Source organism: Fukomys damarensis, unplaced genomic scaffold, assembly GCF_012274545.1.
Source record: "Fukomys damarensis isolate Sample0158 unplaced genomic scaffold, DMR_v1.0_HiC HiC_scaffold_30, whole genome shotgun sequence".
Taxonomy (NCBI): domain Eukaryota; kingdom Metazoa; phylum Chordata; class Mammalia; order Rodentia; family Bathyergidae; genus Fukomys; species Fukomys damarensis.
The window spans coordinates 60,535,643-60,562,992 of NW_022900942.1; the positions used below are offsets into that span (position 1 = coordinate 60,535,643).

A 27,350-nucleotide genomic window follows, 5' to 3' on the forward strand; every position below is an offset into this window, starting at 1 on the left:
GAGTCTGAGCCCTAGGACTAAAATAGAATTAAGCGGCTCCTGATTGTGTGCCCAGCCTGCCCTCTAGTGTTTCCTCTTAAACCCTACCAAATTTTAAAGTGCTAAATTCTTAGTCTCAAAATATTGGTTTAATAGGATTAAGAACTGTGTCATCAAATTAATAGAACAAGGCCAAGTCCCTGACACGGATAAAAATTAAATCAGAGAAAAGTAGAGGTTCTTCTAGAAGCTGGTGGCAACTTCTCTGGGGAAGAGACTGCAGTCAGTGGTAAATATAGTACCTCAAACTTTCTTTCACCTAGTGAACAGGGTATTCATAGAAAGAAAAAAATTCAAATGCTCTGTAAAATGTGATAATTATGTAACTATTAGTATGGAGCTTATTTTATAGTTGTATTTAAAAGACATTTCCAGGGCTGGGGATTTAGCTCAGCGGTTCGGTGGCCGGCCTCACAAGCGCAAGGACCCGAGTTCGATCCCCGGTACCAAAAAAACAAAACAAAAACAAATAAAAGACATTTCCAATGTTCATTATACAGGAGAGGTTTTCATTGGTTTTTTAAAAAATAGCAAATACACAGAAAGCAGACAGATATCCCCCTTTAGGGAGAGAAGATAATGTGGTTTAACAGAGTTAACTTTGTCAAAACATATAGTTCATTTAATTTAACTTTTAGTAAAGTTCTAAATATTTTTATTAGGAATATTTATAAGGTGTATTAAATTAGATTTAAAAGGAAAAAGAAAAATTTAGCTGCTAACTTCATATAGCATAAGTTTTATCAATATGATAAAAATACAATGAAGTAAAAATGTGTGAGGCTCTTTACTCTCAGAAAAATTGAACTTGTTTGAGGACTCAGAATTTTGGAGGAAGAAAACTGATATAATCTCACTAATTCTGTCTTTAAAAATGTTTACTGTTGATAAGAAAATCAAACAAAGTTTAGAGTATATGGAGCTATGATCTCTACTTGGTTTTCAAGTACTTCAGATGATAACTTTATATAATTGTCATAAAGATTGTAAATTAAATAGAGACTCAAGGTTTTCTTGGTTTTTAAATTTATATATTAAGCTTCCTTATGTTGCAAGCATATTAGCATGTCTAATGTCTGTCATAAAGAAAATTTGACAGAGAAAAATGCTTTGGAGCACCATGTGTTTTTAACTAACGCCGAGAGAAATGAGCTTTAATGGAAGGCATTTGATGCGGGTTTATTTTTCCTTTGCAGTAACAGTGAGAACATGAAGCTGCCACTTTTGATGTTTATTGTGCATCTCATACGGTTGAAAGATTGTCACTGTGCACCTACTTGGAAGGACAAAATTGCCATCGGTGGAAACCTGAAGAGTATGTTTGGTCTCTTATCTGTGCTGTGTCCTGGCTGCATGTCTGCCTGTTACACTGGCATTTACAGTGACCTTCAGTTGAGAGATAACTGCATACACTGTTTCATGGTGAAAAGTCCTCTAGGCCTTGAGGCCAAGTCCTCCTGACACCAAACAGCTGGATAACAATAGAAAATTCCAGTCAAGACTGCAATGCAGTGTTCACATGTACAGATGTTTGCTATCATGTAGATAAAACGTGTCAACTTTTTTATTGAACTTTTTGGTATCATCCAGATGTTTGATGTCATCTCGGCACCACTTTTAATGAACAGTGAAATAACTTTTCTAGCATTTAAAGAATTTAAACCATCTGAGTAATCTGCGAATGTTCTAAGACTAGAGAATGAATGGGTGGGTTATAATTACACTGAATCTGGTTGCTCTATAGCCATTAACTTGTGACCTTTGTTTGGCAATTTAGGTTTTGGGTCTTTAACGCTTAGAAAAATAAATTACTAAAATAGAGTTGACTTGGAGTCTGTTATTAAATTCAGAGGCAAGAATAAGCTTTCAGGAGGCCATGCTGGCTCTTGGGGAAGGAAAATAACAATGAATTTTATATCCACCAAGGGCTTATTAAAGGTGTGAAAGAGGAGCCAGGCCTCACAGCACAGGCCTGTAATCCCAGCACGCTGAGACTGAGGCAAGAGGATCTCCATGAGTTCAAGGCCAGCTTGAACTACATAAAGAGACCCTGTCCCCCAAACTAACTAAATAAATAACCATTATGTTATTAAGGAATCTTTATACTTTATGAGGTACTTTCTTGGCTTGATGATTCCTGGAAGGTAACTGAAGCTAAAAAAGTGAAAATGTTTGCCACGTTTGAAGTCCCCAGCTGGGCATTTCACATGGGTGAGTTTGCATAGAAAACTCAGACATAAACACATTTGAGTTGTCAATGAAAGGGACAAAAGAGTAAATGAAACCGGGCCTGAGGAAAATGACAAGAACGGGGGTGAATGAGTTCTGGATTGTCCAGGGGCTTACAACTGAGGGACAGAAGGAACTGTCATGTGGCAGCTGGGTCCATGCAGCAGCTGACAGCTAATTCACTATGATCTGCTTTTAGAGTGGAAGCTATAAAAGAACAACTAAGCCTCTATTTCAGGGACAAGAAAGAATGGAAAGCTCATTGTTTTGTAATCTAATTAGATCTCAAAAAAATGCAACATGTCTTTTAGGTTTTTCTGAGGCTGAAGAGATAGATGTAGTTGGAGAGGTGACGAAGGCTTTGATTGGCATTAAACAGATGAAAATTATGATGGAAAGGAGAGCGGAAGAACATACCAAACTTGTGAAAACCTTGAAGAAGTGCAAAGAAGAAAAGCAGGTACTGTAACTGAATATAATACTTGTTTATAAACATATCTGGACTCTAAATATTGCATTTATTAGTGCAATGGAAGTTACTATTTCCCCTAATTACAAATTTTCTGGAGAGCATTTCTTGTTGAAGGAAATATCTGAAGGATGCTTCAAATTTTTTGAAGAACATAACCCTTAGACAATGGCACTTTGCAGGTCTCCAACACAGGAGTTTGGCAGGATTCATCCCTGCTTAAAAATGCTATTTTCTCAAAAATGCTTTGTTCTTAGTTTCTCGTAAGTACATATATTAAGGCAAAACTATTCATGGAGTTTTTGGCTAGATTAGTGGTGCCCAAAGTGTTTTGATCACTCATCCTTATTACTAAAAAATTTGCTAGCATTAACATGTGCACATTAATTTATTTACAAATTAGATAGATGAATTGCTATCATTGGTCTCTGAATGCACAATATACACTGAGGGTGAGGTTCAGCACTGGGTCCATATTTCAAATAATGATCTGGATATTTTCATTTATTTTTCAGTACCAGGTATTGAAACCACGGCCTTTGTCCTGAGCTACAACCTCACACCTTTTTAGTATTTTTTATTTTGAGACAGAGTCTCACTAAGTCATTAAGTTGCCCAGGCTAGGCTCAAACTTGCAGTTGTCCTACCTCAGCTTCTAAAAGTGCTGGGATTACAGACATGTGCTAGCACATTTGGCTACGTACTGTGAATTTTTTTTTCTTTTTGTGCTACCAGGGATTGAATTCAGGACCTTGCACTTTCAAGGCAGTAGCAGTACCATTGACCTAAATCCCTGAACTGATACTGCGACACTTTGTTTGTTTGTTTGTTTGTTTGAGACAGGGTCTCACTATGTAGTTGAGACTGACCTGAAACTCACTATGTAGCCCAGGCTGGTCTTGAACTCACAGTGATCCTCCTGCCTCAGCCTCCTGAGTGCTGGGATTATAGGCATGTGCCACCATGCCTGGCTGATTTTATTTGTTTATTTGTTTGTTTTGTTTGTTTTTTTGAGACAGGGTCTCACTATGTAGTGTGTGGTTTTGTTTTGTTTTGTTTTTTTGTACGAGGGATTGAACTTGGGTCCTTGCACTTGCCAGGCAGGCAGCGGAACCACTGAGCTAAATCCCCTGGCCCCTGATACTGTGACACTTTTAACCAACTTGCCAGATCACATCAGATTGTCACATGGTCCATAACTAGCTTATAATGAAGACGTGTCGGCACTTGTCAGGCACTTTTTGTCCCCTTGAGCTTTCATTTTAGAGACAAGTGCCCAAACTGCAAGCTCAAACCCACTTATTCATTGGGAAGTGCCAGCACTGCAATTAAACCTGAATACTGAGGTTTTCGTTTATGAAAAACAACTCTACATTGACATCTTTTGTCTTAAAAGAAAAATAAAGAACACATATGCCATAGGTTTTTGCCACCACTGGCTTATTTGATATGCTTTAATATTGTTTTTTTTTTTGCCCCAATAATCTTTTAAAGCTTATCTATTTCAAGAGGGAAAGGTTAGTTACAACTAAATAATAAAGTTCATCATTCCACTTGATGAGACTCATTATAATCAGCTGCAAATGACAGGGAGGGACTGGCCAATATTTCTGGACTGTGGAGGGTCCCCTGGTATTCAGGGTCCTCACATACAGTGGCCACATGAATGTCTGAAAGGAGCACCTCAAGAGAGGACCTATGCACCCTAAGTAGTTCACCAGCCATCCATTTGACTTACTGCTTGTAGTGCCGGGGATCAAACTCAAGGTCCCAGGCACGCTACGAAAGCTCTCTAGCCCTGAACTATACCCCCAAACCTCAACGTTTTAAAAAATTCCGATAGCTTCACTTGACAGCAGTAGTTTAAACTGTATCTTTTACCAACAAAGAATATACATTATATTCAAATATCCTGGAAGATATTAAAAATTTTTCACAAGCTACAGTACAAAACTCAACTTCCAAACTATATGCATTGCATACCTCATAGTCTAATGATTTAACAATGTAACACTCAAAACAAATATTTCCTCAAAGGTTATTTTCCAACAATACCCTTCATCAAAAAGGAAGTAAAGGCTGGGCGTGATGGCACACGCCTGTAATCCCAGCACTCGGGAGCTGAGGCAGAAGACTCGCTGTGAGTTCGAGATGGCCTGGGCTACATAGTGAGTTCCAGGTCAGTTTCAACTAAATAGTGAGACCCTGTCTCAAAAAAACAAACAAACAAAAAAAGGAAGTAAAACTAACAAAAATAATATGAGAAATACTTAACAATTTTTAATATTGAAAGTAAATTACTTTTCACTTTTAAAGAAATGTTAAATTGTGGTAAAATACTAATAACATTTACCATCTTAATCTTATTTATTTCTTCATTTCAGTGCTGAGGATTGAATCCAGGGTCTCATATATGCTAAGCACATGCTTTACAAAAAAGCTACACTCCCACCCCTATTCATTTTTAAGTACATTCTGGCTGTTAGATAACCAATTCTAGAATTCTTTTCATTTTGCAAAAGCCGAAAATTTTGCCTATTAAACAAACACCCACTCCCCCGCTTTTTTTTAGACAGGGTCTTGCTATGTAGTTCAAGTTGGTCTTGAACTATCTAGCTCAGCCTGGCCTTGAACCCACAGGGATCCTCCTGCCTCAGCCTCCCAGTGATGGGATTACAGGTGTGCACCCCACATCAGGCTCCCCTGTCAAGTTTTAAAGAATAGCAGTGGAGTTCTACTATTTCCTACCCACACCTGTACCTATCACCTATAAAGCTGAAGACAGTGGATTCCAGACAGTTACTTGCATCTCTTCACTCTCAAGCATTTGGCCATCTGAGAGTCCACTGAGTGACCCATTTCTGACAAAGTGATCCAAAAGCTATATCAGCCTGTCACCAGGCTGTCAGATGTTGCGGACACACCCACCTCCTGGATTCAGCCAGGGTTCCTGGCAAGGAAAGGAGACAGCCTAACCAGCAGCTGCAAATCCTCCTCCTTTTTGGCAACAATCAGAAGATTGCAAGAAACCTGAAGTAGCTCCTCATCAGGGCAACTCGGAAGCCCCGCAAGCTGGGTTCTTCCCTGGTGGGCTTGTGAGTCTGGCCATCTGGGAAGAGTGACACCAAATGTCACCGTCAGACCCTTTAGAAAACACATTATCACATGGAATACTCCAACATCTGGGTCAATCATACTTTCATTTTCCAGCTAAGAAAGCTGAGGTTAGAGCTGTTAATTGCATGTTACGCCTGCTCTGGAACGAATGAGCCAGGAGAAAGCTAGCAGATGTGGAACCCAGTGGCTTGCTGTTTCCCCACTTTCCTGGGATGGGTCGAGTGTTTGCCTCTAGTGATCAAAGAGCAATGAGCACTCGGCTCACCTCTATTTTATTCAGTTAGAGGAACAATTAGAGAGAAGATTCATCTGTGTCTTGTACCCAGGTGAACAGCCCGTGCTCAGCCGCACTGACTCTTCTCTGGAACCTGCACTATGCTAGCAGGCCTGCACCTTGCCAGAGGAGGCACTGCTTGCTGTTTTTCTCTTCTGTGCTCCCAGAGAAGGCCAAGTAAGCCTCCATCCTCATTATCTGGTCTTGTACAGGGTGTAGAAAATGAAGACTATTCCAGTTAGGGGCTGATGGAGTAAGCAATTGTTCATTTCAATATTGACCCTAAAAAAAAAATCCCAGAAACTGACAGAATTTTTACTTGCTCTTCAAAATTCACTGTATTATACTAAAATTTGGCTACTCAATTAAAAAGTTAATTGATACAAATATCACATTTTCTTTATATACAAATGGACTACTACTCTGTCGTAAAGAAGGATAAACTTTAGTCATGTGTAGGAAAATGGATGCACTTTGAAACCATAATGTTAAATGAAATAAATCAGACATACAAACTTAGTATCTGTGGTTCCTCTTCTATGAGAAATCCAAAATATAAATAAAGCACAAAACAAAAAATAGATAACAGAAAGTACAAAGATCTTTTTCGAATGGGAAGGGGAATCAAGACATGTAAGGGGAGGGAAGGGAAAGGGGATGAAAAAAGAACTGAGATGTGTTATGTACACGTACCAACTCCACACGAGAAATATAATCACTATATAATGCAAGCAGGTACTAATAAAAATTAAATTTTAAAAAGAACCAAGAAAACAAAGACATTTACAGGCAAACCAAATCAAAGTGTTCCTGTAATCCCGAGACTAGGGAGGCTGAGGCAGGAGGATCACTGAGAGTTCAAGGGCAATCTTAATTTAGCAAAACCCAGTCTCAAAAAACCAGAACAAATAAACAAAAAACTAAAGTGTTGGGTTGGGGAGGGTGTACCTCATATATAGAGTGCTTGTCCAGTATGCATGAGGCCTTGGGCTATATCCCCAGCACCAGAGGAAACAAATTAAAATGTCTAATATAAAAAATAGTTTATTAGAAAAAAGTGAAAACTGTTTAGCCCAGGGCCAGGAATTTAGTTCAGTTGTTCTGCCACCTGCGTTGCAAGCATGAGGTCCAGAGTTCGATCCCCGGTACCAAAAACAAAAAGCAAAAAGCAAAAAAACCACAAAACCCAAAACTGTTTAGCCAGAGTTTCCTTCTAAAATTACTTTAAACCCACCAGGTGTGGTGAAGCACACCTGTAACCCCAGGGAGGCTGAGGCAGGAGGATCACTGTGAGTTCGAGACCAGTCTGGGCTACACAGTAAGTTCCAGGTCAGTCTCAACTACATAGTGAGACCCTGTCTCAAAAAACCAATAATAATAATAATAATAATAATAATAATAATAATAATAATATAATAAAATAAAAATAAAACTACTTTGAACCCAGAATAAAGTTTTAGACAAATCATGAATTGGCAGACAGGGTCAGCACATACTATTTCCTGGTTCTGACCACCACCCAGGTTTGGGTAAGCCAGCATCATCAGGGTCTCTGTCTTATCCTCTCACTGTTAATATGTACCAAGAACATCTGAAACTTGCTTTTGCTTAAAGAGGAAACCCCAGGGCATTTGGATGCATTTGCAGTGGCATTTGGATGAGCTGTGACGTACAGGAACAGAGCATGGACTGTGTCCATGGCAGAATAGTTAGGGAAGGTGAAGAAATGGACAGGACATTCTTAAACCAAAGATCGACCTCGTCCATGGCAACATTTCACTTCTAAACTTGGGATGTGTGATCTGGTCAGCAGTCTTTGTTATGCTTCTAAGTGGTGAGAGGAAGTAAGTCCTTACCAATGACAACAACGTGCTCAGTGTCTTGCTTCTTTAGTTGACTTAAAGCAAATGTCATCAGATTTGCTAATGAGACTGAGGCTTAGCTATACCAAGTCATTTGCCCAAGGATACATGGTTAGTGTAGTTCAGAATTGGGGATACTAAGGTTCTGGGCTGAAGGAGGCAGAAGTAGAATATTTAAAATTGCAACTGACTGAGAAAAGAAAATCCAGGAGGTATTGTTGCCTGCCTGGGTGAAACAGCCATTCTTAAGAAACTGTGGGATTCCAACATTGTTCTGAAAACACACACACACACACACACACACACACACACACACACACACCCCTGTGTGAGTCACCATGTGCATCTGGCAGGCTAGGCCTGATCCTCCTACATGAGTCACACCAAATGCTCATGGCTTAGCATCAGAACTCCACAATGAGGGCACCGGAAAAATCTGACCCTGGGCAGAGAACACCTAAAAGACTGTCAGAACTGTGGTAGTTCTCTGGGTTTTTTGTTTTGTTTTGTTTTGTTTTTTGGTACCGGGGATTGAACTCGGGACCTTGCGTGTAAGAGGCAGGTGGTGGAACTACTGAGCTAAAACCCCTGCCCCAGTTCTTTGGGCTTAATTGGCCAGAAAAGGATGATTTCATTTTTTTTTTCCATTGAGAAAGAAAAAGCACAGTGAATTGGTTTTAAGTACAGAAACTTTCCTCCCACTTATACTTCTCACACAAGAGAAGACACTGAGAGTCCAAGGCTGTCTTCTTAGGGACAGGGGCATTACACTCCTTATACTTCTCACTCCCATGAACTCTTGGTCAGGTGTGCAGAGGGGACTTAAAAGTCCACATCTGCAGAGGCTAGGGGTCCAAGCAGGGATTTGGTGTGCTGTGCACCAGCCTGTGGGGACTTTGATGGGCAGGGTGGAGGCTCTAAGGTACAGGTGCTAAAGCTGCAGGTTGCAACCCAGGCATGTCCAGCCAGCACCACAAGGGGGAGTGCTTGGGTACTGCCAGAAGAAAGCTACTCAGCGGATAGTACTTCTGCTCTTAGATTGCAACTCAACAGTGAAATACAAGCATCGCATTTTGCTGTAATATTTTAAAACATGCAACAGTTTAAAGGAGCAAAGCTGAAAGTGATAAAATCACTACTATCACAAGCCCTAAGCCCACCATCCACATCCTCCATAGCCTAGACTTGCAGAAGACAAGCTAAGAGGTGGGTCCCAGTGGTTTCCACAGATAAGGGGATCTCTGCAAGTGGTTCTCCCACATCTATTGCAGTGTCCGTCACAAACACTCAGGAATACTTGTCAAGATGAAAAGATAAATAAGATCTATATTGGCTTCAATATGAATAAATCTGTGGCCTCTTCTTAATTGAAACAGAAAAGAGAGCAGATCTGTCAGCCACTGGGGGCCTGAAGGAGAAAGATGGAAATAGCTTAGAATGCCCACATTTTTGAAAGTGTAATCAACTAAGGTCCAAATGGAATCACAGAATGGAAACATGACTTCTGTTTCTACTTTGTAATTAGGAAGCCCTGAAATTTATGAATGAAGTTCAAGAACATCTGGAGGAGGAAGAAAGCTTATGCTGGGTGTCTTTGGCAGATTCCTGGGATGAATGCAGGGTTTGCCTGGAAAGTAACTGCATAAGGTCTTACAGCACCTGTCAACCTGCTTGGTCTTCTGCGAAAAATATGGTAAGAAGAAAAGAAAGCTCAAAACTTCTGAGTTCATAAGGCATCTACATCAGCTTTATCTTTTTATAATCTTAATAGTCAGAATAGAGATGTCTGACCTGACACTGACTGCTTGCAATTTAGAATCAAACACCAACGCTTCTGTACCTGTATATATATAATTCACACATCAGAACATCTGGCTTTTACCCTCCTTTGAATGAAATCTTCTGTCTTTCTCAGAAATATCCTGTCCTTCAGTCTTGTGTTAATCATGAACATGGTCCCACCAGATTGTAAGCTCTTTGAGGGCAAGGATCATATCACGCTTTTCTTCATTTGAGCACTGTAGGCATCCAATCAATGTTTGCTGGACTGCATTCTCAATCATAGTGTTACTATCTCTGATTTCAATGTGTTTTATCAATCGTTCTCCCTTGAGGCAGCCTATGTGAATTCATTCTCTGCCTCCTGAATCTCTTCCCAGGCACCTGTGTTCCACCTACCCCCAGTGCATCCCACGGGACTGGCCTCCTCTCATCCCCTGTGGCTGTCGGTGGGGCAGAGGGAGTCGCAGAGGGTGGTGACCTAAATAGGACAAGCTCTGCCCCACAACAGGCTCCCATTGGCCTGGATTTTCTCCTCCTTCGGGAGCTGAAAATGAAGTGGAGTGGAGTTTCACTGTCCGTATTTGTGCATGTTAGAGAAGTCCTGGCTTGGCACTGCCCTCAGTGACAAAGGAGCCACCCCCAGGATACAGAATGTGCCAATTTAATTTGCATCCACTGTTAGCTGCATCTGCTGCTTGTAGAGCTGCTGTCACTCTCTAATATACCAAAAATGCGGGGAAGAGCATGGGCTGGAAGTCTGATTTGGGGCCAGCAGTGTAACCTTATGAAAGCTTTTGTTTTGAGCCAGGGTATCTCTATGTAGTTCAAGCTGTCCTTAAACTCACAGTTTGAGCCACCACACTTGGCTCTGAAAATATCTTAGAGCTTTACAGTTGTAGGCTCTTCCTTCTTAGAAGACGGAATCTTGCTATGCTGTTCAGGCTGGTCCCAAACTGCTATCCTCAAATGATCCTTGGCCTCAGCCTCAGCAGTGCTCAAGACTATGGGCAAGCACCACCCCACGCAACATTAGAGCTTTGCTTTTATAGATGGAGTCGAGTAAACAAAAGCTGGCAGATATGAGACAGACAACTCCTCCAGATTACTTCCTCTAAAAGTCATCACAAGTCCTCCAGAAGTTCCTGGAGAATTTTTTTAATAGTAGGGGGATTGCTACAGCAGTAATGTTCAATAATTAATAACAATAAATGTATCCTTATCACTATCCTCTAAGAGCAACTATAGTCTTCTGAGATTTAGGTGTCACATGGGTGAAGAACAGCACAGTGCGAGTGCTGAAAATCTTTCCCCCGGATGGTCCCCAAAATTCTACCATTAAAGCTTCATTCCTTTAACTATAACAAGAAGGCCTTTGATCACTGCTAGTATACATCCATCTCTCAGTATCAATAATTCAGTGGAGATGTGGGGATGTTTTCTTTCCCACAGACTGACTTGTAAGATGAGAAAGAGGAGAGTATATCAGTAATGGCAAACCTTTTAGAGCTTTCAATGATACAAACAGCCCACTGTGTCAGAAGTGCTATAGGATTGTCACCACTGGAGAGACAATAATGGCATTTAACTAAAGAGTTAAAAAAAACAAACTAATCCTTCTTTGCAGTTTTTAGGCAATTTCCAGCCCTATAGGCAATGGAATTCCAATAACCACCAATATGTCTAATAACTGTATTGAAAATGTAAACCTTTCTGAATCCTCATTGGCAAATGGGAACCAGCAGGAACTTCAGATCCTATTTCCAAAGTCAAAGTCAAGCCAGGTATAAGATCGATAATAGGATACAGTGTATCAAAGTTGAGCTGGGTGTGGTATACATGCCTGTAATCCTAGCACACGGGAAGTGGAAGCAGGAGGATCGCCTCAAGGCCAGGCCTGGTTCCAGAGTGAGTTGAAAGCCAGCCTGAACTACACAGAGAGACCTTATCTAAAAAAAAAAAAAAAAGTTAATTATTTTTTCCTATCTTGCCTGAAATTCTTCTTGATTTGGGATGATGACTCTTAGCTGACTTTTAAAATCTGAAACAAGAAATGGTCCAGAGCCAGGGTCATCGTGCATGTGTGTAATCCTGGCACTTGGGAGGCTGAGGCAAGAAGATCACCGAGAGTTCGAGGTCAGCCTGGGCTATGTAGTGAGTTCACGGCTGGTCTGAACTACATGGCAAGATCCTGTCTCAAAAGAAAAAGAAAGACATGGGCCAGAAAGACAATAAATTTTTATTCCATTTCTTTCTCCCACCCACAGGTGGAACAGTTCTTCCAGAAGATCTACCAGTTTCTATTTCCTTGCCAAGAAAATGATGGAAGTGATGTCCCTGTCAGCCAGGAGGTCACTGAGGAAGACACACAGGTGTTACAGATGGAGCGTGTGTTCAGCCCGCTGACTGAGGATGTGACAGCTCTCTTCAACAGGAGCGTCTATGTCTTCAGACAGATGCAGCGAGAATTTGACCAGGCTTTTCAGTCGTATTTCATGTCGGATACTGACGTATCAGAGAGCTTTACTTTTTTCCAGCTCTGTCGGAAGAGCCAGCCAAAAAAGCAGATGTTGGGCAAAGCTGGGCCATTCCCAATGTCTTCCAGCTGCTCTGCAACTTCAGTCTCTCCATTTATGAAAGTGTTAGTGAAAAAATCACCAAGACACTGCGTGCAACAGAGGGTTCATCGAAACAAGACAAAGGCCAGTATTCAAAGGTTACTGTTTCGTAGATGTCTATATTAAGTTTTGTTTAGCTTTAGCAGCAGAAATTTCTGAGTCATTGTACAGTGGTTCCCTGAAGTGACAATTTATAGATAATCACAGTTTCAGAGCCTCTTAAAGAAGAGCTTTGAAGTCTGCCAAATATCATCGCCCTTCCATCACTGCTGAGCACTTCATTGCTGTTCTCTCTGTAAAGCAAATTTTTAACACTGATAGGAAAAAATGCAAATAGGGGAGAATGTGAAAAACACAGTTCCTTCTTTCTTGCAGTTCAGGGAAATAGATACACAATTCTATTTCGCTTGAACACTGCAGTTTCTTTAAAGCCAGCCTGGAGTCCTCACTTCCTGGCTTTGTAAAGGCCAGTCTCACATGGAACTGGGTCAGTGCCCTCCATGGCCTCCTATGGGTCACTGTTAGAATCCCAGAGTCCTAGGCACAGAAGCAAAGCAAACCCCACACTACAGAAAGACAGGTTACAGAAGAACTGCCTGCTGCCAGTATAATCATGCCCCATAATAGTCCATGTTGGAAAAACAAAGCTGTTTCATGTTATTAGGAATAGGGTGTCTTTTTTATTTTTTTGAGATAGGGTTTTACTATGTAGTTCAGGTTGGCCCTGAACTCATAATGGAACCCAGGCTAGTGTCAAACTTGTAGTGATCATCCTGCCTCGGCCTCCCAAGTGCTGGGATTACAGGTGTGCACTACTGCACCTGGCAGAGGGGTTCTGTGGAGTATCTTGGACACAGCATTTAAGAAACGAGAGTTGAGTGGGCATGGTGCTGCACACCTGCAATCTCAGCACCCATAAGGCTGAGACAGGAAGATTTCCATTGAGCTTGAGGCCAGCCTGAACTACATAGGGACACCCTGTCAAAAAACAACAAACCAGAAGTGAGAGTTGCAGGGTGCTCTAGGACGTGCCTTTCCTAGTGTAACCTGCCTGGGTCTAACCCACCCTGCTATAGCAGGCTCACTGATGTCTGTCGCAGAGAAGGAATTTTCAGGACATGCCAGAAAGAGACGAGTAGGGTTTATTAGACAAAGACAGAGAATACAGAGCACATTGATCAAAAGTATTTATCACAGAGTGAAAACAGAAAGCAGCCTTTATTGTAAAATGAAAGCAAATAGCCCCCAGACAAATGAACCTGGGAAGAGGCCCAAAAAGGGTTGCCCAAAGGGTCTCCCAGCTTAGAGCGTTTATACTGAAAAACTGACTACACTGCTAAAAAATTACCAGTATGAGCACAACAAAGACAATCTTTACAGGGTATGAATTGTTCCTGGGAAGGAAAATTCCACCAATCTAATGAGGCCTTTGTTGAGCCTTCAGGTGCCCTAGCCTTGGACATGGACTTTGTCCTTCACTGAATCTTTCTGACTCCCTCTTTGGCTTAGCCTTCTTCCAGCCGCTTAGACCTCCCTTTGCCTGGACCCTACTCATAGCCTCCACCCATACACAATCTGCCAAGCTCCTACACCTTACTTTCTTAACTGAGTCATTTTATGGCTTGGGTAACTTTCGCTATCGCTGTATTCTGAAAATTGCAGTCTTTTTATGAAGTATAATTATTATGGTTTACTTGTCTCCTTTTTCTACCTTTTATTTTTTATCCTAACCTCACTGGGATTTAATTTCTTTCTGAGTAAAAGGCCAAGTCAAAGGCTGCTCCCTCTGAGATGAAAATAAAATAGGTTCCTCTAGCCAACTCTCCCACTTCTATCAGCTTTAGCTGGAACACGTGAATCAGGTTCTCAAAACTGCCACGTGGTTCTGCTGCCTGCCTCGAAAGCACAAGGTCTGGAGTTTGATCCCAGGTGCAAATAAACAAACAAACAAACAAACAAAAAACTGCCATGATGTTGCACAGTTGGTTCCCATCTAGGAGGGGCTTACCCATAGCCTCAGAAATGGAAGCCAAGAAGTAAGTCCTTCCGGTCCCATTGTTCCCTAATGGCCATCCTTACTGGAACTGTTGGGTTCTGTTTCAAGTCTAGGGACCCTTTCTCGGAAGTCACGTGTTTTGTCTTGTATTACACTCCGAGGTTCCAAATTCATTCAAACATCAAGGCACACAAAACCTATTGATGCTGGGGTAGCATCAAATGACTTTTGCCTGATGTTTTAAGTTGGTATCACTTGTTCTGGAATAATATCAGAATGTGTTCATCAGAACACAATGGTGCTATCCCTTCATATGATAGCAACCCCACACATGTTGCTTCATTCAAACTTGCACAGGATTAGGAATAACTCAGGCATAACCAAATCTAAACAATTTCTCCACCATTTCAACTCCTTCCCACCTCACTGACCAGGAATAGGGGTATCTACCCTCTCCCTGAGGTCTTCATTCACACATTTACTCAAGACAGACCCATGGTAGACCATCTCTACCACTGTGATAATCCAGATGTTCAGGGAAGGCTGGAAATGCAAACAGTAAAAATAGGAAAAATGAGGCTGAGGTAGAAGGCTCACAAATTCAACCCCAGCCTGGGCAAAGTTGACAACAACTATATTCTTCTTTCCCTGAGCTAGACAGCATGCAGGAAGCACAGAAGAAAGGTCCTCATCCCAGGTGAGCAAATGTGGCTAACTTATCAGGAGTAGTCAGGCAGGGGCTGTAGGACATTGGTGTATGGTTTCCATCACTTTTCTGGACAGAGAGTGAGGAATAAGCCCACTGTCCCTAGAAAATTTGCAGAATAAGGAGACACTGTGAGCTTTGTCCCTTGCCCTAGACAGAAGAATGGCATACCAGACATCTACTTCTGAGCCCCTGACCCTGTGACGTGTTAGAAGGCAAAGGGAAAGTAAGGCTGCAGATTAATTAAGGCTGCTAATCTGGTGACTCTAAAATAGGGAGATTATTCTGAGTTGTGGGGATGTGTTCAGTGTGGTCACAGGAGTCCTTCAAAGTGGAAGAAGGAGGCAGAAAAGGAGTTAGAGATAATATCAGAAGGACATCGTCCTACTTTGCTGGCTTTGAAGATGGAGAAAAGGAGCCAAGAACTATAGGTGGAATCTTGAAGCTGGAAACAGCATGAAGATGGATTCTCCACTAGAGCTGTCATAAGACCCAGCCCTGCCAATACCATGATGTCAGCTCAGTGAGGCCCACTTAGACTTTAGACAGAACTGCAGTATAAGGACCTGGGATTTAGCTTAATGGCTCCACACCCACCTGCAAGCTCAAGGTCCTGAGTTCTATCCCTGGTACAAGGGAAAAAAAACTGTAGGATAAGAATTTGTTGGTCTGGCCATTGAATTTGTAGTAATCTGTTTATAGCAGCAATAGGAATCTCATGCATGATTCCTGTCATTCCTGCAGTCTCAGTCCCTGAGTGAGAACTCTGTGTCTGGCAGCCATCATGGATGGGCCTCATTGGTCAAGATCACTCTAAAAGCCAAAACTAAGCTGGATGTGGTGGTGCACACCTACAGTCCCAGCACTCAGTAGGCTGAGGCAGGAGGATGACCATGAGTTTGAGGCCAGCCTAGATTACATAGTGAGATCCTGTTTCAAGAAAAAAAAAAAAAAAGGGCCAAAATTAGGAAAAAAAAAAAAAAAGCTCATAAATAAGACACACGTGTAAATACTGAATAGTTTCTCTGGTGACAAAATATAGCTCACACATAGCAGGGGCATTTAGCTCAGTGGTTCCACCACCTGCCCTGAAAATGCAAAGTCCTGAGTTCAATCCCAGGTACAGAAAAAAAAAAAAAAGAAAAGAAAAAAAAAAGAGAAAAAGCTCATACTGAAATTTTTAATATTTTTCTTCTATGAATTTTATATGCATTGTTAATTCTCCTATTAAAATGATTTCTCAAAATTTGATCTTAAGATATTTCCCAAATCTTAAATGAACTGTTCCTAACTATATATGCATATATAACGCAAAAAAGATTAGTACTCTAATGACACATGCCAACCACCCAGTTTAAGATATTTCCAATGTCTTTGATATTCTCATATACTTCCCAATTATAATTTTTAAGATTTTAAGTAGGTATTAAAGGATGCTTTGCTTGTTTTTGTGTGCTGGAGATTAAAACAAGGGTCTTATGCATGTTAGGCAAGGGCTCTACCACTGAGCTACAGCTCTAGCCCTACAGTTTTTAAAAAAAATAAAAGTTAAAGAAAAATGTGCCTTACAATCATCTAATTACTTAACCCTATTGGTTATTAAAAACTATAATGATGCCGGGCATAGTGGCACACACCTGTAATCCCAGCACTCAGGAGGCTGAGGCAGGAGGATCACTGTGAGTTCAAGACCAGCCTGGGCTACATAATGAGTTCCAGATTATTCTCAATTACATAGTGAGATCCTGTCTCAAAACAAACAAATAAACAAACAAACAAACACCAAAAAACAATGACAAAAATGAGACACACTAAATTTAAAATAATCCAAATGTACAAAGAAACAAATCAAAGCTGCTCTCACCTTATCAAATCCTTCTTTCAAAAGATACTACTAACTCAATTCTTAAGAAAATGAAATCACATGGGTTGTGTGTGCACACATTTGTATATACACTAATAATAAATTTCTAATAACCATGTTCTTGGGTTCAAGGTATATGCAATTTTTTAAATCAATGTCAAATTGTCCTAGCAAATGACTGCACTAACATGCACTCCTCTATTTAAGCATAGGCAATAACTTTTTGAAAGCACTGGTAATAAAAATCAATGACTAAATCCATTTATGAGAATGCACATTCTAATGATACTAATGTGTTAATGCTACATTCCCTGCAGACTTCGACCAGGGAGGCCCAATTTCAAAGATATTACTGGAGCAGGATAGAAGCTTGTGTGCGGAACTTGGTCAGAATTTGTCTGGATGCTTCAATTTTCACCAAAGATGCCAAAAATGCCAGGATTACGAATTTGAAGGTAAGTAGTTATTATTTTCTCAGGGTTCCTGAGGAAATATTTGTTTAGAGATTAAAAAAAAATCTCGCTGAGGCTGAGGCAGGAGGATCCCTGTGAGTTCGAGACCAACCTGGGCTACACAGTGAGTTCCAGGTCAGTCTCAACTACACAGTGAGACCCTGACTCAAAAAACAAAACACAAAAACAAACAAACAAAAAATCTCCATCTCACAAACACTGGGGATCACTTGCTTTCCTTCAGGTACTTCTTGTACTTTCACCCCATCTGCGGTGCCCACTGTAGGTTTATAAACTGTAATTATTTCAAAGTACATGGTGGTAGCCAGCTTTCTCATTGCTGGGACAAATTACCTGATACCCATAATTTAAAGGAGAGGTTTATTTGGCTCAGAGTTTCAGAAGTTTCAGACCATGCTCAGCTGGCTCCAAGGCAGGAACATCATGGTAGAAGGGCAGGGTGCAGCAGTATTTAGTTCATCCAGACAGGAAGGAAAGCAGGTAAACAGCAAAAGAGGAGGGGTAGGAGCCAGATACTGTCCCCAACGTCATGCCTCCCTGACCACCCAGACACACCTGGAAATGCGCTTTGCTGATCCTCTGGGTGGCTCTCAAGTCAATCAAGTTGACAATCCAGCTTAACCATCATACATATCAACTCATCCTTTCACTTTCTTTAATTTTTTTTTTTTTTTTGAGACAGGCTGGTCTTGAACTCACAGTGATCCTCCTGCCTCAGCCTCTCGAGTGCTGGGGTTACAGGTGTGCGCCACTACTGCAGGCAAACTTTCTGTAATTCTTTAATATTTCCATGAAAAATATTTTATGATTAAAAACTATGTAAACACCAGTATGTGCAACACAGAAAAACAATGAGCAAATCAGGGCAACTCCCTTCTTATTGCAAATGAAAAAGAAAACCCACCAACAAAAGAAAACTTTCTACTGAATAAATCAATATTTAGCAAAGTGAGATTTTTCTTGGGAAGTAACATGAGAGCTTTCCAGTTGGTGAGTTAATTACCCGATTAGTATTTAAATAGGGAAAGTGGCTCCTCTTCACTAGCTCCGGAAGACTGTCCTCTTCCAGAGCTGGCCAACCACGCCCTTCCCCAGGCACAAAGCCTTCATTTCCTCATCCCTCCCATCCCCACTCCTCTCACTGTCCCCTTCCTAATTTAAAATTACCCCTTCCATCCCTCAAGGCCAGAATGCAAATTTCCTTTAAAAAAAAACAAACAAAAAAGTTTTGAGTCCTACATTTTTCTATGTAGCTCCGTGGCAGAGCATTTGCATACTGTTACATCACTTCAAAGCCTCAACGAGCTCATAAGTGGGGCTTTTGGGAGGTGGCTCAATCTAAGGTGTGTGAATATGGACTAAGGGTAACTAAATTAGCCCACTGATTGGTTTAGCAAACTCTGCATGTGGGTGGTACCAACCAATAGGCTTGTAGCCTGAATGGAATAAAAAGAAAAGAAGTCGCTGCTGTGGCTGCTGCTGCGGCTGCGGCTGCTTCCTGCCTACTATGCCCTGGACTGTTTCTCCTCTGTCATGCTGCCCTGTCTTGGAGCCAGCTGACTATGGACTAAAACTTCTACAAACTGTGAACCAAAATAAACCTTTCCTTCCTTAACTTGTGGGTGTTGAGAATTTTGTCCCAAGCAATAAGAAAAGTAACTAAGACACCTACCATGTGCAAAGTCCTAGGGTTGATCCCCCAACATCCTCCAAAAACCCCTTACACCACTCAAGGTAACTGTGCTCTACAGACTGATATTCTATTCCTGAAACAGGTCTTCCCGTGGTGCAAAGGTTTCTAATCATCCTCAGGATTTGGAACTCAAAAGGAGTAATACCACCATCCTGATTTTTTTGTTCAATTAAATAACAAAAAATGAATTTAGGGTCAGGGATGTAGCTCAGTGACCCAGCACCTGCCTGGCAAGCATGAGGTCCTGAGTTTGATCCCCAGTACCAAATAATAATAATGATTATTATTATTATTATTTAATAGTCTGTTAAACTGGATTGGTATTTAGGTGGTTACTGAGCCTTACTGGGGACAGTAACACTCCTCTTCACCTTTTAAACACCACCATTCTCCGGTTGGAGGGGTTATGGGGAGAACAGTTTCCCTGGGTTATAGAGTAGGATGAAGGATGTTCTTCCCTTCTTGCACTTTGTCCCCTCTCCTCCTCATCCCACCTCTTGGTGTTTTTCTACGCTCCTTCTTTTGAAAGCAGTATCCATTATATAAACGGATTCATCTACTTCTTCACATCTTTCCAGGCCAAGTTTTCTTTCCACGGACATATCTATCCCTTAGAATGTGTATTGGAAAATTTTGACATCTAAAATCTGGTGGATTTGATAGAAAAAACATTGAAAAGTATTGAATTTAGAAGCTTTGACTACAAACTGGGCTTTTGCAGTTATCTTTTCTATCAGACCAAGATACTTCACATCTGCCCAATTCATAATTTACATCTAACTTCATAGAGTCTTGCCCTTCCTGACAGTACATAGTAAATCCAACAAGAGATCATGCTCCTACAGGAACAGATTTATGGGTGGGCATTTTAGACAATGCTTTAGTATGATACTGAAAAGAAACATGGCTATTCTTGTGTCTTCCCTGTTCTCTATAATTCTTTAACAATATATTGTTTTCCAACTTTTCACTTACTATCGTTTGTGAGATTTAGCCACGTGAATATGTGTTGCTCTAGTTCATTAACTCAGTGCTGTATATTGGTCTATGTAGACGTATCACAATTTATCCACTTTCTAGCTGAAGTACCTTTAATATGTTCACAATGGGGCCATAATTCACATGTCTCACTGCTGGGTGGCTTGTCCCAACAGACATCCATGTCCCAAGAGTCAAGCTGGTGGAAACATGTTGTCTTGAGTTTTACTTTACAAACAACTCTTATCTATTTTACCATACAATAATTTTTCCTTCAATACTTAACAAACTTGTGTTCTAAGACTAAGCAGATAGCTATACTCTCATATTCAATAAAGATATTTTCCCAAACACCACTAATCCTTTTTTTTCATTATTTACTATACATTTTTGGTCCCAGTTAAGTGGATCCATTATAAGGGGTCTTTTCCTCTTTCCCTATATTACTAGTTCTGGATATATACACCCCAATTCCAAATAGTAGTTTCCTTTTTGAGGTGGTAAAGGGGATGTGATACAGAAAGGGAATAGCAGGACTTCTGCTGGTAATGTTTCTCTTCCCTTAATATAAATGGTAGGCATGTGAGACATGACAAGAAGTTCTATCTCCAGCCCAGTTTGTCACATAAGACCATATAATTAACAACCAGTTATCGGAGTGCGATCAATCCTCTGCCTGCCTAGAAGGAGGATGGCCAAAGCCAAAGAGAGACAATAGAGACTTGCATAATTTCAAAGTATATGGGGGGAGGCAGGAAGTCAGTGCCTTGCCACTGTTTATTGGATTCATAAATCCTCAGAGGGAGTATCAAATGACACAAAGGGTAGTGGTAATCCTATGATGGTGATCTTATGCTGAGGAGAATCATAGGTCAATGAGGAGCTTATGTTGATTAGAAGTTCTTACAACAGTAGGTGGGACAAGATAAGGAATTTGTCCCTCCCCAGGTGAAACCTTTCTCTTTTTTATTGTGTCTTGTTTTTCAAAGAACCAGGATGTCTTCATTGGATGTAATCTTGCCCTTAAGTGTCACAGCATGTGGGACCATTGAGGTCTCAGCTGTGACCCAAGGAAAAACGGAGCTATGTTTCCACATGCCATAGCCACATCTTGGGCAAGGACATTAGGCCTCTGACAGCCCTAAACATAATTCATGAAATGACTTTTCCCAAAAATTATGTAGAATGACTCCTGACAATCAGTTAAACTGAATCTTACATTAAACTAACATGCAAAAGCATAAACTACGTACTCTCTGGGATTGAAGCCATGTCACCCACTTCCAAGCTTTATAAACATTTCCTTTACTGTTACTTCTTTGCTAGACTGTCCTGCTGTGCCAGAACTCCACAAAGAATTCAATGAAGCCCTCAGACTGGTCAATATATTCAATCAACAGTATGACCAGATCATGCAGATGACCCAGTATCACTTGGAAGGCACAATATATCTGATGGAGAAGATGAGAGAGCAGTTTGGCTGGGTCTCTGAACTGGCAAACCAGTCCTCAGGAGATAAGAACATCTTTAATCCAATAAAAGTAATGGTGAGACCCAAGAGTGGACACAGAGATTACACATGTGCACCTTGATGATTCTGTTATATTTTACTTATGTCTGATTTTGAAAACCAGCTGAAGGGGAAATACGCATATTTCCATTATAACTAAATTCAGCCTGACTTGATGTAATGCAGTTCACGGTCTTCAGGAAACAAGAAACAAAGAAAATCAATATACAGGGGACCTTTTCGTACTCAATTGGCTTTCAGGAGGTGGTTGTAACTCAAGTTGTTTAATGGGCCAATACAGCTGAGATTGGGATGTTTACCTTGGTACATGCTATAGATAACAAGAGGCAGATGAATCTTCCATTAACCTAATTAACCCAAGTTGTTTGCATGTCAGGCTGGTTATAACTTGAGGGTCCACTGTAAAAAAATACTTTTCTAATCCAGAAATAGCTAATTCTGCTCATAGTTACAGGGCTATAACTTATTGAAGTAATCATGAAGAAAACTGGCCACTGTCATTTTTAAGTGAGAAGACTTAGGCGTAAAGGAATTTGAGCTCAAAATTTGACTACGAAACTGAACAGCTGAAAAAGCTTGGAAAATTTCCTTAATCTTTCTATGCCTCAGTTTTCCTATCTATAAGATGGGAATAATAGCTACCCTAAAATGTTTCTCTTAGGGCTGGGGATATAGCTCAGCAGTAAAGAAACTTCCTGGCAAGCACAAGGCCCTGAGTTCAATTCCCAGTACCAAAATATAAAATGTTCCTCTGTAAACTGACTGAATAGATTCCTATACAAAGTAAGACCTCTTTAAATTATAGCTCTTGGTTTTTTATATAAACTGCTTGATTATCTTGAGAAATAAACATTTTATACATTTATCTTCACATAAACACATACTGTCATTTAAAGTTGGACATACACTATGACTTCCATATTTGATCAAGAACTCTTTGTTGGGCAGGGGTGTGGCTCGGTGGTAGAGCACTTGCCTGCCATGCACAAGGCCCTGGTTTTGGTCCCTAGGATTGCAAACAAAATAGAACAAAACCCTTGGGCTGGAGATTTAGCTTAGTGCATGGCTGCCTCATAAGCGCAAGGTCCTAAGTTCAATCCCCTGTAACAAAATAAAATAAATAAAACCCTTTGTTGCATAAAATAGTGACTTTATTTCCCCAGGCATGCACCTACTACCACCACACACACACAAACACACACACACTGCATTAATTACATAAATGCACCACAGCCAATTCCCGATGAAGCTAGTATTAGGAGTTCATGAAAAGATATGGAGGCCAAAGTCACTAGGCAAAGGAACTACAGACAGGATATTCTGTGTAGCCAGAGATATTGGTACCCTCAGGACCCCTTTAGCTCCTGCTCTGCTAATGTGCTTAGTCTTTGACTTCTCCAAAAGACTCCACTCCTAGGTACAGTGCTCTAGATGGCAGCCTCAAGCTGGGACTTAGAGGTCACCATGTCCTTGCTTAGCTTCTCCTTCTATTTTGCTTTCCTGATCCCTTTCAAAGCAAGACCTGGGCAATCCTTTATAAATCACTCACATTAGAATCTCAGGCTCTGCTTCTACAGAATTTGGCCTGTGACATCCTATAATCCCCCATGTCGCTCTTCTTCAGCCAGCAAAGTTGTAGGCTGATTTGAAGAGTTTAGGAAGTCACAAGCACACTAAAAACAAAAAACAGGAAAAAGGGAGTAGGATGCATTGCACTAAATAAGTCATTATGTATGTTTTATTTTCACTGTGTGTAACATGGTATAAATATCCATATATGTAAGCATGCGTATTTTGAGTCATAATGTGAAATATGTACATGACTATAGACAGTAATCAAAGGGTTTTGAAAGCCACTGTTCCTGAGCGCATCCCAGCACTTGGGAGGCTGAGGCAGAAGGATCACCACTTGTTTGAGGCCAGTACTAATTAATGAATTCAAGGCCAATAGGAACTACATAGTGAGATCCTGTCTCAAAAAACAAATAAACAAAAAAATAAAATAAAAAAACAAACAAAAAAAGAAAGCTATTGTTCCTACCCCTGCTGACACTGATTCTACAATTCCATTAGGTCATATTCTAGAAGGAAAAAAGAATTCAATCTGTTTAATCATCTTCACACATATAGACTTATGGTTCAATGAGGACTTGTCTTGAAGAATGAAATTTTAAGAAAATTTTAGCAGGGATTTCAAATTTTAGAAAGCTACAGCCAATACTTGTTTTTATTATTGTCAATATTTTCTTTCTGTGCTTCAGTAATTTTCTTCTATTCTACTGCTTGAGTGACAATAACATTTTTTTTTTTTTTTTTTTTGTGGCACCAGGGATTGAATCCAGGGCCTTGCATATGCCAAGCAAGTGTTCTACCACTGAGCAACAACCCCAGGCATTTATTTATTTGTTTTTTTTTTTTTTGAGACAGGGACTCACTATGCAGCCCAGGCTGGCTTCAAATTCAGGGCAGTCCTACTGACCCTCCTGCCTCCCCAGTGCTGGGATTATAGGTATGTTGCTACCATGCTGAGTTTACAAACTACTTTCAAAGTTTGAGATAGGGTCTTGTCAAGTTACTCAGGCTAGTCTCAAACTTGTGATCCACCTGCCTCAGCCTCCCCAGTAGGTTGGCTTATAGGTGGTGTGCCTCTAAGCCTGACTTAAAATTCTTTATATTGATAACAAGGCACAACTATATGAAAGCCTCCACATAAAATACTGTTCTTCACTTATGCATATTTATATTAGTCACCACTGAAGTAAGGATCAGGTAATAGTCTAAGAACTTTTTCTATACATCAGATCATTTAATCCTCTGAATGGCCCTGTAAGGCAACGTCTGAGCCAATTTTCTGTTGTGAGAACACGTGAGACTGGGCTGAGAGTGTGGCTCAGGGGTTGAGCACACGTGAGTTTGGCAAGTGTGAGGTTCCTAGGGGGTCAATCTCCAGCACCAAAACAAAGACAAAAACCCAAGATTGCATAATTTATAAAGAGGCTTATTTGGTTCACAGTTCTAGGCAAGGACCACATGCCCCTCCATGCACAGAGGAAGACAGAAGGCAGACGTGTGTGTGTGGAAAGGAAACATGTGTAAGAGACTAAGGGGAAGTGGGAGGGTAGGTGCCAGTCTCAATTTATAATACCAGCTTTCATGGTGCCTAATCCAGTCTTAAAACTAATTCACTCCCCCATGAACTAATCTTTTCTTTTTTTTCTTCTGGTCATACTGGGACTTGAACCTAGAGCCTTCACACTGAGCTACATCCCTAGCCCCTTTCACTATTTTTATTTTTAAAATTTTGAGACAGGACTTCACTAAGCTACTTTACAACCCTCCTGCCTCTGCACTCCCACAGTGCTGAGGTTATAGTGCGGGCCACCTTGCCTCATCACCTTTTAAAGGTCCCTTCTCAATAATGTTTCATTGAGGAACACATCTCAAAATAGTTGTTTTGTGGGACAAGCCAGGTCCCACCCACTTCAAGTAAAGAGCTTTCTGCCCCTCATTTTTCAGTCAATGCACAAAGGAGAGCAGCTTGTTTAAGCTCACACAGCCAGTAAGAACTGGAACGCAGACTCAGGCAGGTGTCTCCAGAATTGGCACATTCCACCATGCTACTAAACTGTCTGTAAAGTTATTTTTCTCAAAGTAGCTCTAATACAGCAACCCATAAAACACCAAGGGCTGAAGAGAAGCCTTATACAGGAACTATACAAATGCCAGCAGGTGAAACAATTATGGGCCCTAGTTATGTTATATAGGTGTCTGTTTTATATTTGCGAAACTAGACAAATGCTTTATGCAGTTTTATGTATATTATATTGGCTACAAGAAAAGTGAGATGTTATGCAATCTATGCTCTTTTGTTTTGTTTTTGGGTCTCCTATGTAGTTCAGACTGCTCTGGAACTCACTGGGTAGCCCAGGCTGGTCTCAAACTCACAGGGATCCTCCTGCCTCAGCCTCCCAAGTGCTGGGATTACAGGCATGCGCCACCATGCCCAACGCAATCTATTCTTTTATATACTAGAATTACTGGATTTTTTTTTTCTTCTAGTACCAGGGCTCGACCACAGGACCTTCTGCTTGCCAGGCAGGCATGTCACCATTGAACTAAATCCCCAGCATGTACTAGAATTATGTTACTGGTTTTAACTTGGCCTTAAAGATTTTGCTTCAGTTTTGTTTTTGATAAGCCAATTTATTGGAAAACATTTTCAAAATAGTTCTCTTAAGGTTACAGCAAGTTGCATGCCATTTAAATCTGCGTAAATGGTTAAAAAGAAGTCCACTTTAGAATTCATTAAGAGAGAGCTGGGCATAGTGGTACACACCTGTAATCCCAGAATTTGGGAGGCTGAGGCAAGAAGATCACAGTACGTTTGAGGCCAGCATGGGCTATAGAGTGAGTTTAGGGCCAGCCTGAACAACACAGTGAGAACCTGTCTTTTTTTTTTTTTTTTTTTTTTTTGGTGTTTTGAGACAGGGTCTTACTATGTAGTTGAGACTGACCTGGAACTCACTATGCAGCCCAGGCTGGTCTGGAATTCACAGCAATCCTCCTGCCTCGGCCTCCCTAGTGCTGAGATTACAGGTGTGCGCCACCATGCCCAACAAGAACCTTTCTTTAAAAAAAAGAATTCCGTTAAGAGAGTAACTAATGTGCATTTTGCCCAACTAGTTCTTGTCAAAATCTCACCCACAATCATACACTGTATATTTCCTAAGGAAACTTGGTGTGAATTTGACATTCCACATTGATATCTGTGGCATAAACAGTGCTCCCTAAACATTTCATCTGTTCACTTGTGTTTTCTGGCTTCCCTTGCGGTTACACAGGGCAAGTTCTGGCCAATGAAATGTAAGCAAAATGGCAAAGATTATTTCTAGCGTCACAGAGTGAAGAGCTTATACTGTATGTGCTTATCTATTTTCTTCTGCTGAGTGCACAAGGAAAGCCAGGTGTCCGCAAGCTACAGCCATGAGATGGTGCATTTCTGTCACCCAGGATCTAGAATGTCTTTGTAAAGAGATTAATTTTCTTGTATGAAGTCACTGGGATGTTGGGGCTAATTTGTTACTTCAGCACAACCTAGCTTCTCCTGACTAATGTGGTATTAATTTCAAATGTGCACTGGGACATAGTAAGCCCTTTTCTGTATAACCCTTCTTCTCTAGGTAGCTCCAAGTGTTTATGAAGGAAATTCTTCCAACCAAGATGCAAGCCTTTTGCCTTCCCCTAATTTCACACTCAGGAGTCCTCCTGACCAGAGTGCTGACAACTCTAACTTCATTGTTTACGTGGTAAAGACAGTTCTTCAGTTCTTCAAGGAACACTTTAAAACTTGGTAAGCATGGTATCTGATCAGGAATGCCTTTTTTGATGGAATAGATGAATCATACAAAGAAAAAAACAAAACTAGTTTAAAAACCTCTGAAAATATGTTCGACTTCAAAATAACCAGATATAGAAAGAAGACTGCACTTCCTACCTATCAACTGTACAAATTTTTAAAAGCCCATACTGGTGGTACATGTCTATAATCCCAGCACTTTGGGAGGCTGAAGCATGAAGCAAGAGGATCACAAGTATGACCTCAGCCTAGGCAACTTAGTGAGAGAATGACTCAAAATAAAAAATAAAAAAGGATGTAGCTCAGCATGAAGGCTCTGGGTTCAATCTTCGGTACTGCAATAAGCAAAAAGCCCCATAATATCCT

At 40.7% G+C, this 27,350-nt stretch overlaps 1 protein-coding gene across 1 annotated transcript; it reads left to right on the forward strand.

The window, feature by feature from the left end:
- The first annotated feature begins 1,218 nt into the window (after positions 1 to 1,218).
- On the forward strand, positions 1,219 to 27,086 carry Clul1 (clusterin like 1). Its single transcript, XM_010638699.1, is given in 8 exon segments — positions 1,219 to 1,354; positions 2,580 to 2,728; positions 9,516 to 9,683; positions 12,037 to 12,291; positions 12,294 to 12,471; positions 17,271 to 17,408; positions 21,424 to 21,638; positions 26,809 to 27,086. Coding segments are annotated over 8 exon segments (1,383 nt in total). The 5' UTR covers positions 1,219 to 1,248; the 3' UTR covers positions 26,983 to 27,086.
- The last annotated feature ends 264 nt before the right edge of the window (positions 27,087 to 27,350 follow it).